This window comes from Ceratotherium simum, chromosome 2 (genome assembly GCF_057802395.1).
Source record: "Ceratotherium simum simum isolate JZ-2026a chromosome 2, ASM5780239v1, whole genome shotgun sequence".
In the NCBI taxonomy this organism is placed as follows: Eukaryota; Metazoa; Chordata; class Mammalia; order Perissodactyla; family Rhinocerotidae; genus Ceratotherium; species Ceratotherium simum.
The window spans coordinates 30,899,818-30,912,413 of NC_141901.1; the positions used below are offsets into that span (position 1 = coordinate 30,899,818).

General features: G+C 45.5%; 1 protein-coding gene across 1 annotated transcript in view; it reads left to right on the forward strand.

Annotated features, from left to right (window-relative positions):
• Positions 1-12,134, forward strand: part of RXRG (retinoid X receptor gamma) — a 47,883-nt gene extending 35,749 nt beyond the window's left edge. The window contains exons 5-10 of the mRNA XM_004424844.3: positions 2,725-2,885; positions 2,999-3,128; positions 4,213-4,345; positions 5,566-5,657; positions 7,270-7,375; positions 11,875-12,134. Of these exons, the coding sequence (XP_004424901.1) occupies positions 2,725-2,885; positions 2,999-3,128; positions 4,213-4,345; positions 5,566-5,657; positions 7,270-7,375; positions 11,875-12,022 (770 nt within the window). The 3' untranslated portion in view covers positions 12,023-12,134. The remainder of the gene's footprint in view (positions 1-2,724; positions 2,886-2,998; positions 3,129-4,212; positions 4,346-5,565; positions 5,658-7,269; positions 7,376-11,874) is intronic.
• Positions 12,135-12,596: the final 462 nt, after the last annotated feature.

The following is a 12,596-nucleotide window of genomic DNA, read 5'->3' on the forward strand; positions in this document are numbered from 1 at the left end:
TTCGCCTTTTCAGGATACATAATAGTGAAGCTGGAATGGACATTCGCCGTTCTCTGGTGTAACACTGTTGTTTCCTGAAAGAAGAAACAGAGGTTCTGAGAGACTAGAGACCTGCCTAAGCTCACACGGCAAGTTAATGGCAGGCTGGTATAGGACTGGCACTCTCTAACTTCCAGGCCATCAAACAATCCTCAGGCGCTCTGGGGAAGTCTATTTCCATGATTTCTGGTCATGTAATGTAGTTTGGATAGTCAGAGAATGGATTATTTTTGAGGCAATTTGTGGGAAGCATTTGATTTTCCTGTGTGTTTATTAATCCAATTAGCTCAGAGTCTTGGAGGCAGTACAGAGGGCTTAGAGGTGGGCTCGTGAGGCCGTCAGCCTGGGTCTAGATGCTGGCTCCACCACTGCCTAGTTCTGCGACCTCAGGCAGGTTACCTAACTTCTCTGTGGCTCCTAGTACTTCAGAGGGTTATTATGAGGATTAAGTGAAATATAATCTATGTAAAGTGTGGAGCATAATTCCTGACACAGAGAAAGAGCTCCACAAAATTTGGCTATTGTAGTATGTGCACAATAAATATATGTTGGATTAATGGATAAAATCCTGTTGTAAGGCAGGAGTTTGTTACTATTCTAAATCACCCAATGTCTCCTGGATGTACCCTAATATATGTAGCTCAGATGTGCCAGATAGATTTCCTCTAACAACAGATACATGACTCTTCAATCAGGACAGAAAGATTTATGGCACAAAAAGGAGAAGTGAATAGCAAAAGATCACTCAATTAATGGCAAAATTGGAATTAGAATCTAATTCCCTGAAGCCAAGGTTATTTTCTTTGAAACTTGAAGGTTATTTTCTTTGAGTATTACAAATCTGTAGAGGAAATCAGTTGAGGACCACAAAAGGAATTTAACTTAGGTTGCTTTTCCCCACCTTTTAGCATAAGACAAACAGAAGCCTATTAACCTGCTTAAAAAAAAATTAATACAAGAAGCATTCAACTTTAACCAGTAAATCCAACTGATGATAAAAATACATGTGATAGTTTCTGTATACTGACAGTCAATGAAGACTGACAGAGCAGAGAGGAAGAAAGGATGAGAGAGGAAGAGAAATAAGGAGAGGGAGGAAGATGCCAAAAAGTGAGATAGAGAGAGGATCAGAGAGAAGCCCAAGAGCATAAAGAGAGACAAAGGGAAGGGAAAAATAACTACCTTTCTTTGAACATCTTATAATTATTTCATTTAATCCTCACAAAAACGATCTTAGCTAGGTATTATAATCCCCACTTTACATATAGGGAAACTGAGGCTTGGTAGGCTAAATAATATATCCAATGTCATTGAGCTAGGAAGTGCTACCATTTTGAAAAAGATTTTCTTGACTCCAAGGTATGTGTTTTTTGCTCTTTTCTCTCCTACTTTCTCCTCTCTCTTCTGTTTCTTCTTTTTCTCACTCCTCTGCTTAATTCTCTCTTCCCTTTTCCCCTTTACTCCTTCCTTCCTATTGTCACTCTGTCCCAACTACTGAATATCATTCTCATTCTGAGGCTTCTTGGTGTATCTCTACCAGAGACTTTGGAGTCTAAGTGGTGTTTTGCCCTCATACCCTTCTCTGACCTACCTTGAGAGATCAATGACATTTCTTGCCTGACAAACTAGATGCCCAGCATCCGGTTCCAGTTCCTCCTGCAGGATTTGTGGCTCCTTGTCCCCTCAGAGAGGAAGATGTGCTTTTGATAGTGGATGGTGGGGAAGAAGGGAGAGAAGCAGAGAGGTAGAAGCTGCTGGTGGAGTAGCTGTCACTGAGTTCCAGGTTAGCCACCTGCTTAAAGCATACTTTTCTTGATTCTTGGGATTTAAAAAAATGTGTGCCATTATTGAATTTTGCTTATTGCTACTGGGAATAAGAAAATGGAAACCATAGCTTTCTAGATGATGGAAACTAACCCGTCAGAGACTGTTCTCTCAAGGCAGAGGACAGAATTGGGGAATGGATCTGCCTGAAATCCCAATGTACAGATCCAGAGGGTTCTGAGAGTTGGAATGAACTTTGATGAAAACTCTAAATTTTGGGAGCCTGAGAAAATTCCAGCCTACACCTTTGCCTATATCCCCTTCCCCACCCCCCAAATCAGCTGCTGTTTCTGAAATGTCATCTAAGTGACATTCCTCCACCCCTTCACTTACTAAATACCCGCATGGCTCCCTGAAGGTCTTCCCTGACAAGTCAGATCAGGTGATGTTGTGTTCAGGCTGGTGTACTAGGGGCAGACCTAATGGGACGTGAATGCCAAGGATGATGCATAGGATCTGACAGAGGGAGTTTTTAAAGTAATGTGCTTGCTACTTAACCATTGCATGCTCCCAGTTTATTAGAGGTAGCCAGTAGAGGGAGGATATGGGAAACTGCAGGGACAGTAAGCCTCATTAAAAGAGGGCAGAATCAGAGGTTATTAAAGCTTAAAATGCAAACTTCTTAGAGTGGTCACCATAAGGAGCTGGAAAGAATGTGGACTAAAGAAGGCATAGCTCTGCACAGGCATAAGCAATTAGCTTTGCTTTCTTTGTTTCATCTGTCAACATTACAACAGCCTTGATTCAGTACCATGATGATGCCCATTTCACAGATGAGGAAATGAAGGCTTAGGTAGGGAACTAACTTTCCCACCTTATTCCTGGGCACACGGTAACTCTGCGTGTACTTCTGCATGCCAGCTGTGCAAGAAGAAAGGCAGAGGAGCCGGGAGCGGGCCGAGAGTGAGGCGGAATGTGCCAGTAGTGGCCATGAAGATATGCCTGTAGAGAGGATTCTAGAAGCTGAACTTGCTGTTGAACCAAAGACAGAATCCTATGGTGACATGAACATGGAGAACTCGGTATGTGGTCTTAGACCTCCATCCATCCCATTTCTTAGATGGGGCTGGATATGGGAAAGGGGTGTATTAGAGTCCTGGAATCTGTCCATCATGATACTTTGTTCCTTTTTTAGACGAATGACCCTGTCACCAATATATGCCATGCCGCTGATAAGCAGCTTTTCACTCTTGTTGAATGGGCCAAGCGCATTCCCCACTTCTCTGACCTCACCTTGGAGGACCAGGTCATTCTGCTCCGGGCAGGTAAAGGATATTGGGGATCCTTTATTCTTGGGACAATCTCTTGGGCTGCCATTTTGAAATTACCTTTGGGATCCTAAAACAAGTGACCTGATGGAGCTGTAACCCATCCAAGCTGTGCCCCATGTTGCTGACAAGATAACCCTATTCAGGGTTGTTCTTTTTTATATTATTTGTGGGCTCTTAAATTTGGATGGCCCTCCCAATAATCTTTCATTCCCAAATGAAACATTGTTTGTTAATGGAGGGGTGAGACTCTTTTCATGCAAATTTTACCACCGCTTTATAATTTGCATTTAAATTTCAAAGACAGTTAAATCATTTTTATTGAGGACAGTCTGAAGCAGTGTCTCATTATTGTTATGAAATTGGAAAACAGAGATATTGTCATTTCACAGGTGAAGTAAGTGAAGCCAAAGATTTTTGCTTAAGCTTTACTAGACAGATTCCAGGGTTCCTTCCTATTTTAAGATTCTAGGTGCCGTATTCTCTCTTGCCTCCCATTTCTGGGACACTGTGCAGATGACATATGCCATATCTCCTCTTTGTCACTGAGCCAGCAGGGAAATTTCTGAAGATTGGCTGAGCATTGGGAACCAGTCCACTTATTTCAGCCATGTTAGGTAATGAGCAATCACTGGGTGTTGACTGAAAGCTACAAACTGTGCTGAGCGCTACTAGACAATGTCAAAGAAACAAAACTAGGTTGTCAGGTCCTGGGGGCAGAGACTGAGAGGTATACTCGCTTTATCTATCATGGCAGCTAACATAGTGACTATTACCTGTTAAGTGTTCAATCCATATTTGTTGATTTTCTGGGGAAAAAAAGAGTCCTTGTCCTCAAGCTGCCATTCTGGGTTGCACTGGGGAGACTGTAGGGGATGTGCATAGCCACAAGTCAGGGGATCCCAGTCTTATCCTTTGTTTCTTCACTAATTAGCTGTGTTGTCTGGAACTAGTTTTTAACTTCCCTGGATTTCTGATTTTGCTTTCATTACATGGGGATAATAATAGATGCCTTGGATGATTACCAATGAAACAAGAATGTGGTGGGTTTTCATTCAAGGTCTCCTTCTTATCCTTGCAGGGTGGAATGAATTGCTGATTGCCTCCTTCTCCCACCGCTCAGTTTCTGTGCAGGACGGCATTCTTCTGGCCACGGGTTTACACGTCCACCGGAGCAGTGCCCATAGTGCTGGGGTTGGCTCCATCTTTGACAGGTGGCTCTCTCTTGCTTCCAGTGCTTGTGTGTGTGTGTATATATACACATGTGTGTATACATGTATGCATGTATATGCGTGTACCTGTGGGTAGTCCTGGTATATAGGATGGGTGGCTCAAACAGCTGCACGTGGCAAGAAGCAGAGACCGTTAAGCACATGAGAACATAAACCTGGAGAATGAGAGAGGGTTTAGAAGAAAGGATGATACAATGAGGTAGAGCCAGTCAGAGGCCAGCATAGTTGCTGGGCAGCTGGGAGAACCTATTATCCCTATGGATTTCCAAAGAAAAGATTGGATCATTGACACTACCTAGTAAGTTGGGGGTGGGGAGGTTGAACTGCTTATCCTAGGGGGCCAAGACCTGGATGAGGGTCCAGGATCTGACTTTAGGAGTCCAGGAAAGGTGAGCTGAAGTTTTTGCTGGACCCTGCCCCAGGATCTCTGGGGGAGGTCTGCAGCAGGAGCAGACCTACCTCAGTCAGGCAGTGACAGCCTCAGTCTGGGATTCTGTGCCTTAAATGGTGCTAAAGGAAAATTAAGCCATGTGACTTAAGAAGATGAATGAAGTGAGTAGAGATGAATGCCTTGGGGGTGAAAGGATGGAGAACTGGGAGAGAGGAAGGTAAGGTTGAAAGTAGTCTCTCTGTCCAATGCCAGGGCCCTGTGGCCCCTTTCTAGCTCCATCATAAATGACCTTCCAGGTCCATGTGCATGTCTACCTAAGATGTCTCTACTTCTTCCCTGCCCTTTTCCACATGTTCCACACCATGGTCTTTGGTTGGATGAGCCCTCCTCATGGTTCCTGAAGATTTCTACCCTGTCACTGAATGCTGTTCTCTGCTGTGCTCCTCCAGACATGCAGTGCCCTCATCCTGTTTTGCCTGTTGCATTTCTGCTAATTTAAAAATCCTCTAGGCTGCCTTTCCAGCCCGTCCTTAGAGTTCTCTGCCTCCTCCTCGGTGGTGATCCCTTGGGCTTTGCTTATGGCCGTTATTGGCTTTGTGTTGCTGTGTCTTGTTTCCATGTCTGTTTCATCAATTAGACTGTGAGCTCCTTGAGATCAGGGACTGCATCTTATTCATCTCTGTGCCCCTAGTATCTGGTACATCCCTCATCTGGAGTGGGTATATAATAAATATTGTTTGCATTCATTTTATCAGCCCTTGGCCTAGTACTCAAGATTTTCTCATCACCTGCCATTGTTTCCTGTGAACAGAGTTCTGACTGAGCTGGTCTCCAAAATGAAAGACATGCAGATGGATAAGTCGGAGCTGGGGTGCCTGCGAGCCATCGTGCTGTTTAACCCAGGTGACTGCGTAGTGGTTAGCCCTCCTCCACATTCGTCCTCCAGCGCTCCGACGTTCTCTGGTCCTCCAGCTCACCTGAGACAGAGGAGGCAGGGCCAGGAAACCTGTCCTGGGGGAGGGCAGAGAGTCAGCTCCTCATGGCATCTACTTCTGGAGCCATCTTTTTTTTTTTTTTTTTTTGTGAGGAAGATCAGCCCTGAGCTAACATCTGTGCTAATCCTCCTCTTCTTGCTGAGGAAGACCGCCTCTGAGCTAACATCTATTGCCAATCCTCCTCCTTTTTTTTCCCCCAAAGCCCCAGTAGATAGCTGTATGTCATAGTTGCACATCCTTCTAGTTGCTGTATGTGGGACGCGGCCTCAGCATGGCCGGAGAAGCGGTGCGTCGGTGTGCGCCCGGGATCCGAACCTGGGCCGCCAGTAGCTGAGCGCGCGCACTGTGCTAAGCCACGGGGCCGGCCCTGGAACCATCTTGAAAAGTGTCTTGAATGGGCGTGGAGTGTGCATGTTTGGGGGCAAATTGGGAAGACAAGAGATGACAGTGGTCTAGGGTATTGGTGAAGGAGGTGGTAGAAAGTGGTCAGATTCTGCATATATTTTTAGGCAAAGCCAATGGATTTGCTGATGGATTAGATATAGGGAATGCAAGAAAGAGAGGGATTAAATACAATTCTCAGGGTTTTTGGTTTGGTTTTGCTGGAAATTGGAAAAATGGAGTTTTCATTTACTGAGCTGGAGGTTCTAAGGGTGGGTGAGTAGGAATCAAGTCTTTGTCTTTAGACATTAAAATCTGAGATGGATCGTAGACATCCAAGAGTAGCTGCCCAAGAAACAATTGTTTATATTAGCCCGGAGTTCAGAGGAGAGGCCAGGAACAGAGATGTAGATTTGAGAGCTGTCAGCCTGTACCTGGCATTTAAGGCTCTGAGACTGGTGTGAGCTCATCCAGGTAGAAAGTAAAGATAGGGCAGAGAAGAGGGCTGAGTGCTGGGACATGCCAACACTCAGAGGTTGCGGAGAAAAGGAAGAGCCAGCAAAGGATCCTGAGGACGGACGGTGAATGAGATAGGCAGAGAATCAGAAGAGTGGTGTCCTGGGAGCCCAGGGAAGAAAAACATTTCAAGAAGGAGGACGTGATCAGCTTTGTCAAATGCTGCTCTGGGTCAAGAAAGATGAGTATTCAGAATTACATAGTAATTCATGCACATGCTTCATATCCAGGATTAAGTGATTAGTTAATTGATGCAGAACATGGGTCAACGTGGGTCTATCAGGTTTTTGTACCACATCTCATCACTCAGTCCATGATTAGTGCATAGTAGGCACTCAATTCGTGTGAAGGTAATATTTCTAGAATGGCCTGGATAAAATAAAACTCTCCTCCTTGGAGTCAGTGGTAGGTACCTTTGCCCCAAGAGTTTGGTGGGTAGGTTGGGCACAGAAAGGAGAGCTAGTGGGCACAAAGGACCGGCTTTGTGTATTTCACAATTGTTCCCCATCCAGCATGTCTTTAGTAATTCTAGGGGAGGTGGCCAGAATGAACGGGGACCGCATCTGTGGAAGGGTATCCCCCTGGGATGTGTCACGAAAGGTTAAATCAGTCATCTTTTTCAGATGCCAAGGGTCTGTCCAACCCCTCTGAGGTAGAGACTCTGAGAGAGAAGGTTTATGCCACCCTCGAGGCCTACACCAAGCAGAAGTATCCGGAACAACCAGGCAGGTGAGGGAGTGCTGGAGGAACGGTAATAACAGCAGCAACACTTCTTACTCACCATAATGAATGGCGATGGGCAGCAGGCACTGTCTAGATTTTTCCAAATGTTATTTAATCTTCTTAACAAGCTGAAAGCCACTAAAACATTCGCTCCAGGAAACCGGAGGTCTTGTCTGTCTTGTTCACTGTTCACCACTCTAGCATCAGAGCCTAAAGCTGTGCCTGACAAATAGTATACATCTTTAAATGTTGAATGAATGAGCAAATGGATGAATGAATGGAGGTATCATTATTTCCAATTTCTAACGAAGCACTGAGGCTCAGAAAGGGTACGGAACTTGCCCAAGGTTATAGAGCCAGTGCGCCGTGGAGCTGGGATGCGAAACCAGGTCTGTCTGATTTCAAAGAGCTTGTTCTTGCCAAGACTTGCCAGACTGCACTGCTCTCTGCTCTGCCCCAGTGGAAGCCCCCCTACAGTAGAAGGTATAGGTTTTGGCAGTCAGGAGAGGGGCCTGCTGGCCCCCAGGGTGACATCTGTGTGACCTCTGGCAAGGTACTCAGTCTGGGTCTGGGCTCTTCGTCTGAAGAGAAAGACATTGGTCAGAAGATCTCTGAGACCATTTACTAGTATAGGTATTCCTCAGATGTTACAAAAATACTTTTCTCAAATGTTTCACCCAAAGCACAGCTAAATCAAAGTTTTCCTCCTCTGCTAATTCTAGTTAAAAAGAGAGAATATGATCCTCAAATCTCACAGAAAACTGAAAATGAAACTTGAAAAAACTACTTGAAAGACATTAGTTTTGTTTTTAGGATTAATTTTATATGCTCCTAGTTCTCACTAATGACTTTCATTCCTTTGTGAAGTCTAATTTCCGTTCAACCATTTTTCCTGGATCATAAGCCAATGTCTAGTAATTGTCCAGAAGAGGGGCAGTTTTGTGTTTTATCAGAGGCTATGAATACATCCGCGTGGGTGGTCTCAGCCTTTGGTACAATGAATGGGCAGGCCTGAGTATTAGGGAAATTAAGCTCTGGTCACAGACCTCCCAAGTGTCGGTAGCTGAACACACTAGAAGTTTATTTCTTGCTCACAAATCAGTCCTGGGAGGGCAGTCAGTTCAGAGAGGCGACTCTCTTCCCCACCATCACTCAGGGACCCAGGCTCCTTCCTTCTTGGGGCTCCGTCATGTGCAGAGCCACATTGCATTTTGCGTCCAGATGATGGAGGGGAGAGAGGTGGAGAAGTACAGAGGTGAGGCTCTATGGGCAAGACCTGGACCTGGAAAGGTCCCCCATCCCTTCATGTACTTCCATTGGTTAGAACTTAGTCACATGGCCCAGCCAGCCACAAAGGAGACTGAGAATGTAGGCATCTGTATGCCAGGGAAGAAGTGGATACCTGGCAGTCTTTTCTACACCTGCAATAGTTGAGATTGAAAGAGCCCTACCCAACAGGTCAGGGCTTGGCTGCCAGCAGCAGCTCAGCCTCTGGCCTATGGGAGCTAACTGAAAGCCCCGTGGTGGATGATGTCCACCGAATCTCCCAGCTCTAAGGCAATATTAACATGTTTTCTTTGAGCACATATTGTGTGTAGCGCATTAGGAATAAGAAGGTTCATAGTCATCCTTCTCCTGGAATTGGCTCTAGGTGGTGCTGTTTATCTCTTTAAAAACAAAAGTTTCTTTGTCCTTATTATTAAAGCAGAGCATGCTTTGGTAAGAAATAAGGAAAATATTTTGAAAAAATAAAGCAGGTAATAAAAATTGATTATAATTTTTTGGGGTATATTTCTTTCCAGTATCCTTGTATATCAATGTATGTATACATAGAAATGTGTATTTAGAGATATGAAATCGTATGGTTTGGTGTATTATTTTTCTACCTTAGCCATTTTAGACATTTTACTAGATTATTGAAATGCATGAAATTATCATTTTCAATGATTTTGTAATATTTCACAAGGTGGATGTATCCTAATGCATTTAGTCATTGCCCTGTGATTGACAGATTGTTTCTAATGAATATCACTTCAAAACTTTGGAACTTGCCCATTTTCCTAGGAAGCGGATGCCAGGGGCCTGGGCCGTCTCCAGACACTAGGGCAAGATGCCAACACTTGTTGCCTGGACCAGGGCAGAGCCTGGGAGTTCCGGGAGGGAGTGCAGGGGCTGGGCCGCCTACATGTCCCTTGAGTGCGTCCAGCACAGCCTAGACAGAGGGTGACCACCCTAGGGTACAGCAGGGATGCCACTTGGCTCAACCAGGTACGTGAGTGTGCTGAAGGTTGACCACCTCCGGTTTGCAGAAACCCGTTGAAGGGGATCCTGGCATGGCTGGGTCAAGGCAGTGTTCTCGGTGGTGGAGTGCTGCCACTCCGTGGAGACTTTTCAGAAGTACACCTCACAGGGCCAAGTTCTGCTTTCTCCAGCCAGAAGACAGAGATCACCGGAGGGTGCAGAGCTCGAACGCACATTCTCTCTCTCACGGGGCAGGCGCCTTCAAAGGCTTGGGTCCTCTTCGCCGCAAAGCACGTGAGCTAGGAATGCGATGGCCGTCCCCAGGGCTCTGGCTATTCATGGGTGTGTTTATTTTTATGGTCCTGATCTCAGTTCCTAAATCAAGGCCAGACAGCAGAGAGAGTAATATTGTAGTGTATTTAGCTTTTTACTTATGGTGAAACTTTGGCATTTTTAGAGTATACAAAATACATTTTCAGAGTTAACCTCTGAAACTTTGCACTTTATAGAGATGACATTTCCTCTTTCTAATTCCATAAAACTCTTCACTGCAGAGCCACGACTAGGAGGTCAGACTCCTAACTCAATCGAACTGCCTTTTTGTTGCACAGTGATACCAGTCAGATGCACTCAGAGGCTTTATAATCGAAATTTTTTGAAGTTTTGTGTTGGTATTGGTATAGACTTTTAATTTTTCCATGTAGGGAAATAATTTGTACCTTTCTAAATGGTGCCACTTTATTTTTCTTATATTGCCCTATTTCCTTAAAACTTCGCGTGGCATGAATATAGAAATATACGCATTTTCAAGGAGTATTAAAATTCAAATTTGAATTTTCATGAAATTATGAACCTTCTCATGAAATAATGTGATGCCCAGTGAAGGTCCAGCCCCACTAGGAGTGTCTGATTTAAGTCCACAGCGACTAATGTGGTTTTGGTCTTTGTACTTTTTGTTGGAAGTTGTGAGTAGAGTTGCTTGATTTCCAGTTATCACTAATAACCTTAAAAATAGGCTTCATTGGCAAAAGAGATTTTGAGATGAAGAAAGGCCACAGAAGCAGGTTGAAAAATGTAACAGATGGAGGGGCCTAAAAACAATGTGCAGATGGGAGACAATTCTTCCACACAGTGGCCCCTCTCCCCTTGGAGAACCTCACAACCAAGGTCCTTAATTATAGAAGAGTGTGTGTGAGTGTGTGTGCAAGTACATGTGTGCGAGGGCATGTGAGACTGTAGGACAATGTGTGTGTAGGTGTATATGTGTGTGTGTGTGTGCAAGCTCAAGTGTGTGAGTGTGTATAACAGTGTGAGTGAATGTGTGTGCACAGGTGTGTGTGTGGAAGAGTGGTGAGGATGTGTATACGTGTTTATGAGGCATGTGTGATGTGTGAGTGTGTATAAGAATGTGTGAGTGAGTATAGGTGTGTGGGAGAGTGTGTATGTGTGAGTGTGTGCATGTGTATGTGTGACAGTGGTGAAGGTGTGTGTGTGCGTGCACACGCACGCATGGAGGAGGCATGTGTGAGTGTGTGTGAGAGTGTATGAGCAAGTGTGTATGCACGAGTGTGTGTGTTGCCTCCCCAAGGAGACCACGGGCTCCTCAGGGGCAGAGACTACCATTTTCTCTCTCCTTCTCTTCTAATCTAAAGGTAAGCACAGACTAAGAGCTGGTCATACAAACTGGGGACAAAACTTTGGTAACTGAAGCAAATGGAGGTCTCATTGCATGAGGTGCTGTGGTGTGAGGAAAAGCATAGTCTGCTGAGGAGAGAAGAACGCTAGTCCTGAGAGCTCATCTTGTATCCCAGAAGGAGTGGGATGCCCGGCGCACAGTAGGTCCTCCAGCTAACTTCATCTGAGGGTGACAGCTACCACGGGTGTCTGTGTGCCTGCTCTGGTCTCAGTGCTTCGGCAAATCTTCACAGAGAACATGAGGAGCCCCAGCTGGCTACGGGTGGAGACGTGAGTCCACAGCAGCAGCTAGCTCTCCTCTGGCCCACCATGAGTGGGGGACATGCCACAGAATTCAAAAGATTTTCCAGAGGTCACAGGGTCCAACTTCCGCCTTTATCATTATCGAGCCCTCTGGTCCATTTCTGAAGCTCCCTAGGATTAGAGATTCTCCGACTCCCTCAGTCTCCCCTTCCAGGCTCTCTGGTCTATCACAGATTGGTCGAGAAGACCAAACGCACTGCCTGCTGCCAGCAGCTGCCTGGTGCGTCCCAGTCCCCAGTTCCTAATGCCTCCTTGCTTCCCTGCAGGTTTGCCAAGTTGCTGCTGCGCCTACCAGCCCTGCGCTCCATCGGCTTGAAGTGCCTGGAGCACCTCTTCTTCTTCAAGCTCATCGGGGACACGCCCATCGACACCTTCCTCATGGAGATGCTGGAGACCCCGCTGCAGATCCCCTGAGCCCCACCAGCCACAGCCTCCCCACCCAGGATGGCCCCTGGGCAGGTGTGTGTGGACCCCGACCCTGCACACGTTCCTCCACCTCCCACCCTGACCCCCTTCTTGTTCCCAAAATGTGATGCTTATAATAAAGAAACCTTTCTACACGTGAGACTTTTATAGGTGGAGTTTTGTATAGGCGTTAAGGGTAACCCTTCTTTGCTATCTAAGGGGCTGGGGATCTTTCTGGAAGTTCTTGGGAAAACTAACCCAGCCTCTGTACATATAATTGGTTTAAATTATTTTTTCACTTGCCATGGAAAGCAAACCAACGAATAATAAAATAATATATCTGATATTGGCACCGCTTGGAGCACAGGGTGTGTTATTGTGCTGCAGTCAAGTTATCTCAGATGTGGGAGGAGATGTATTGTGGGTTGCGGGTGGGTGATGGGGCTGTGGTCCTGATGGCCGCCCCTAGAGAGATTGGGAAGAAACTTTGTCTTCAGAGTCAGCTTACTTTTTGTTTTTTTCCTTCTAAGAACAATAAGCACAAACAGCCTTGTCCTGATTGGGGGCAACTGAGTATAAGGCC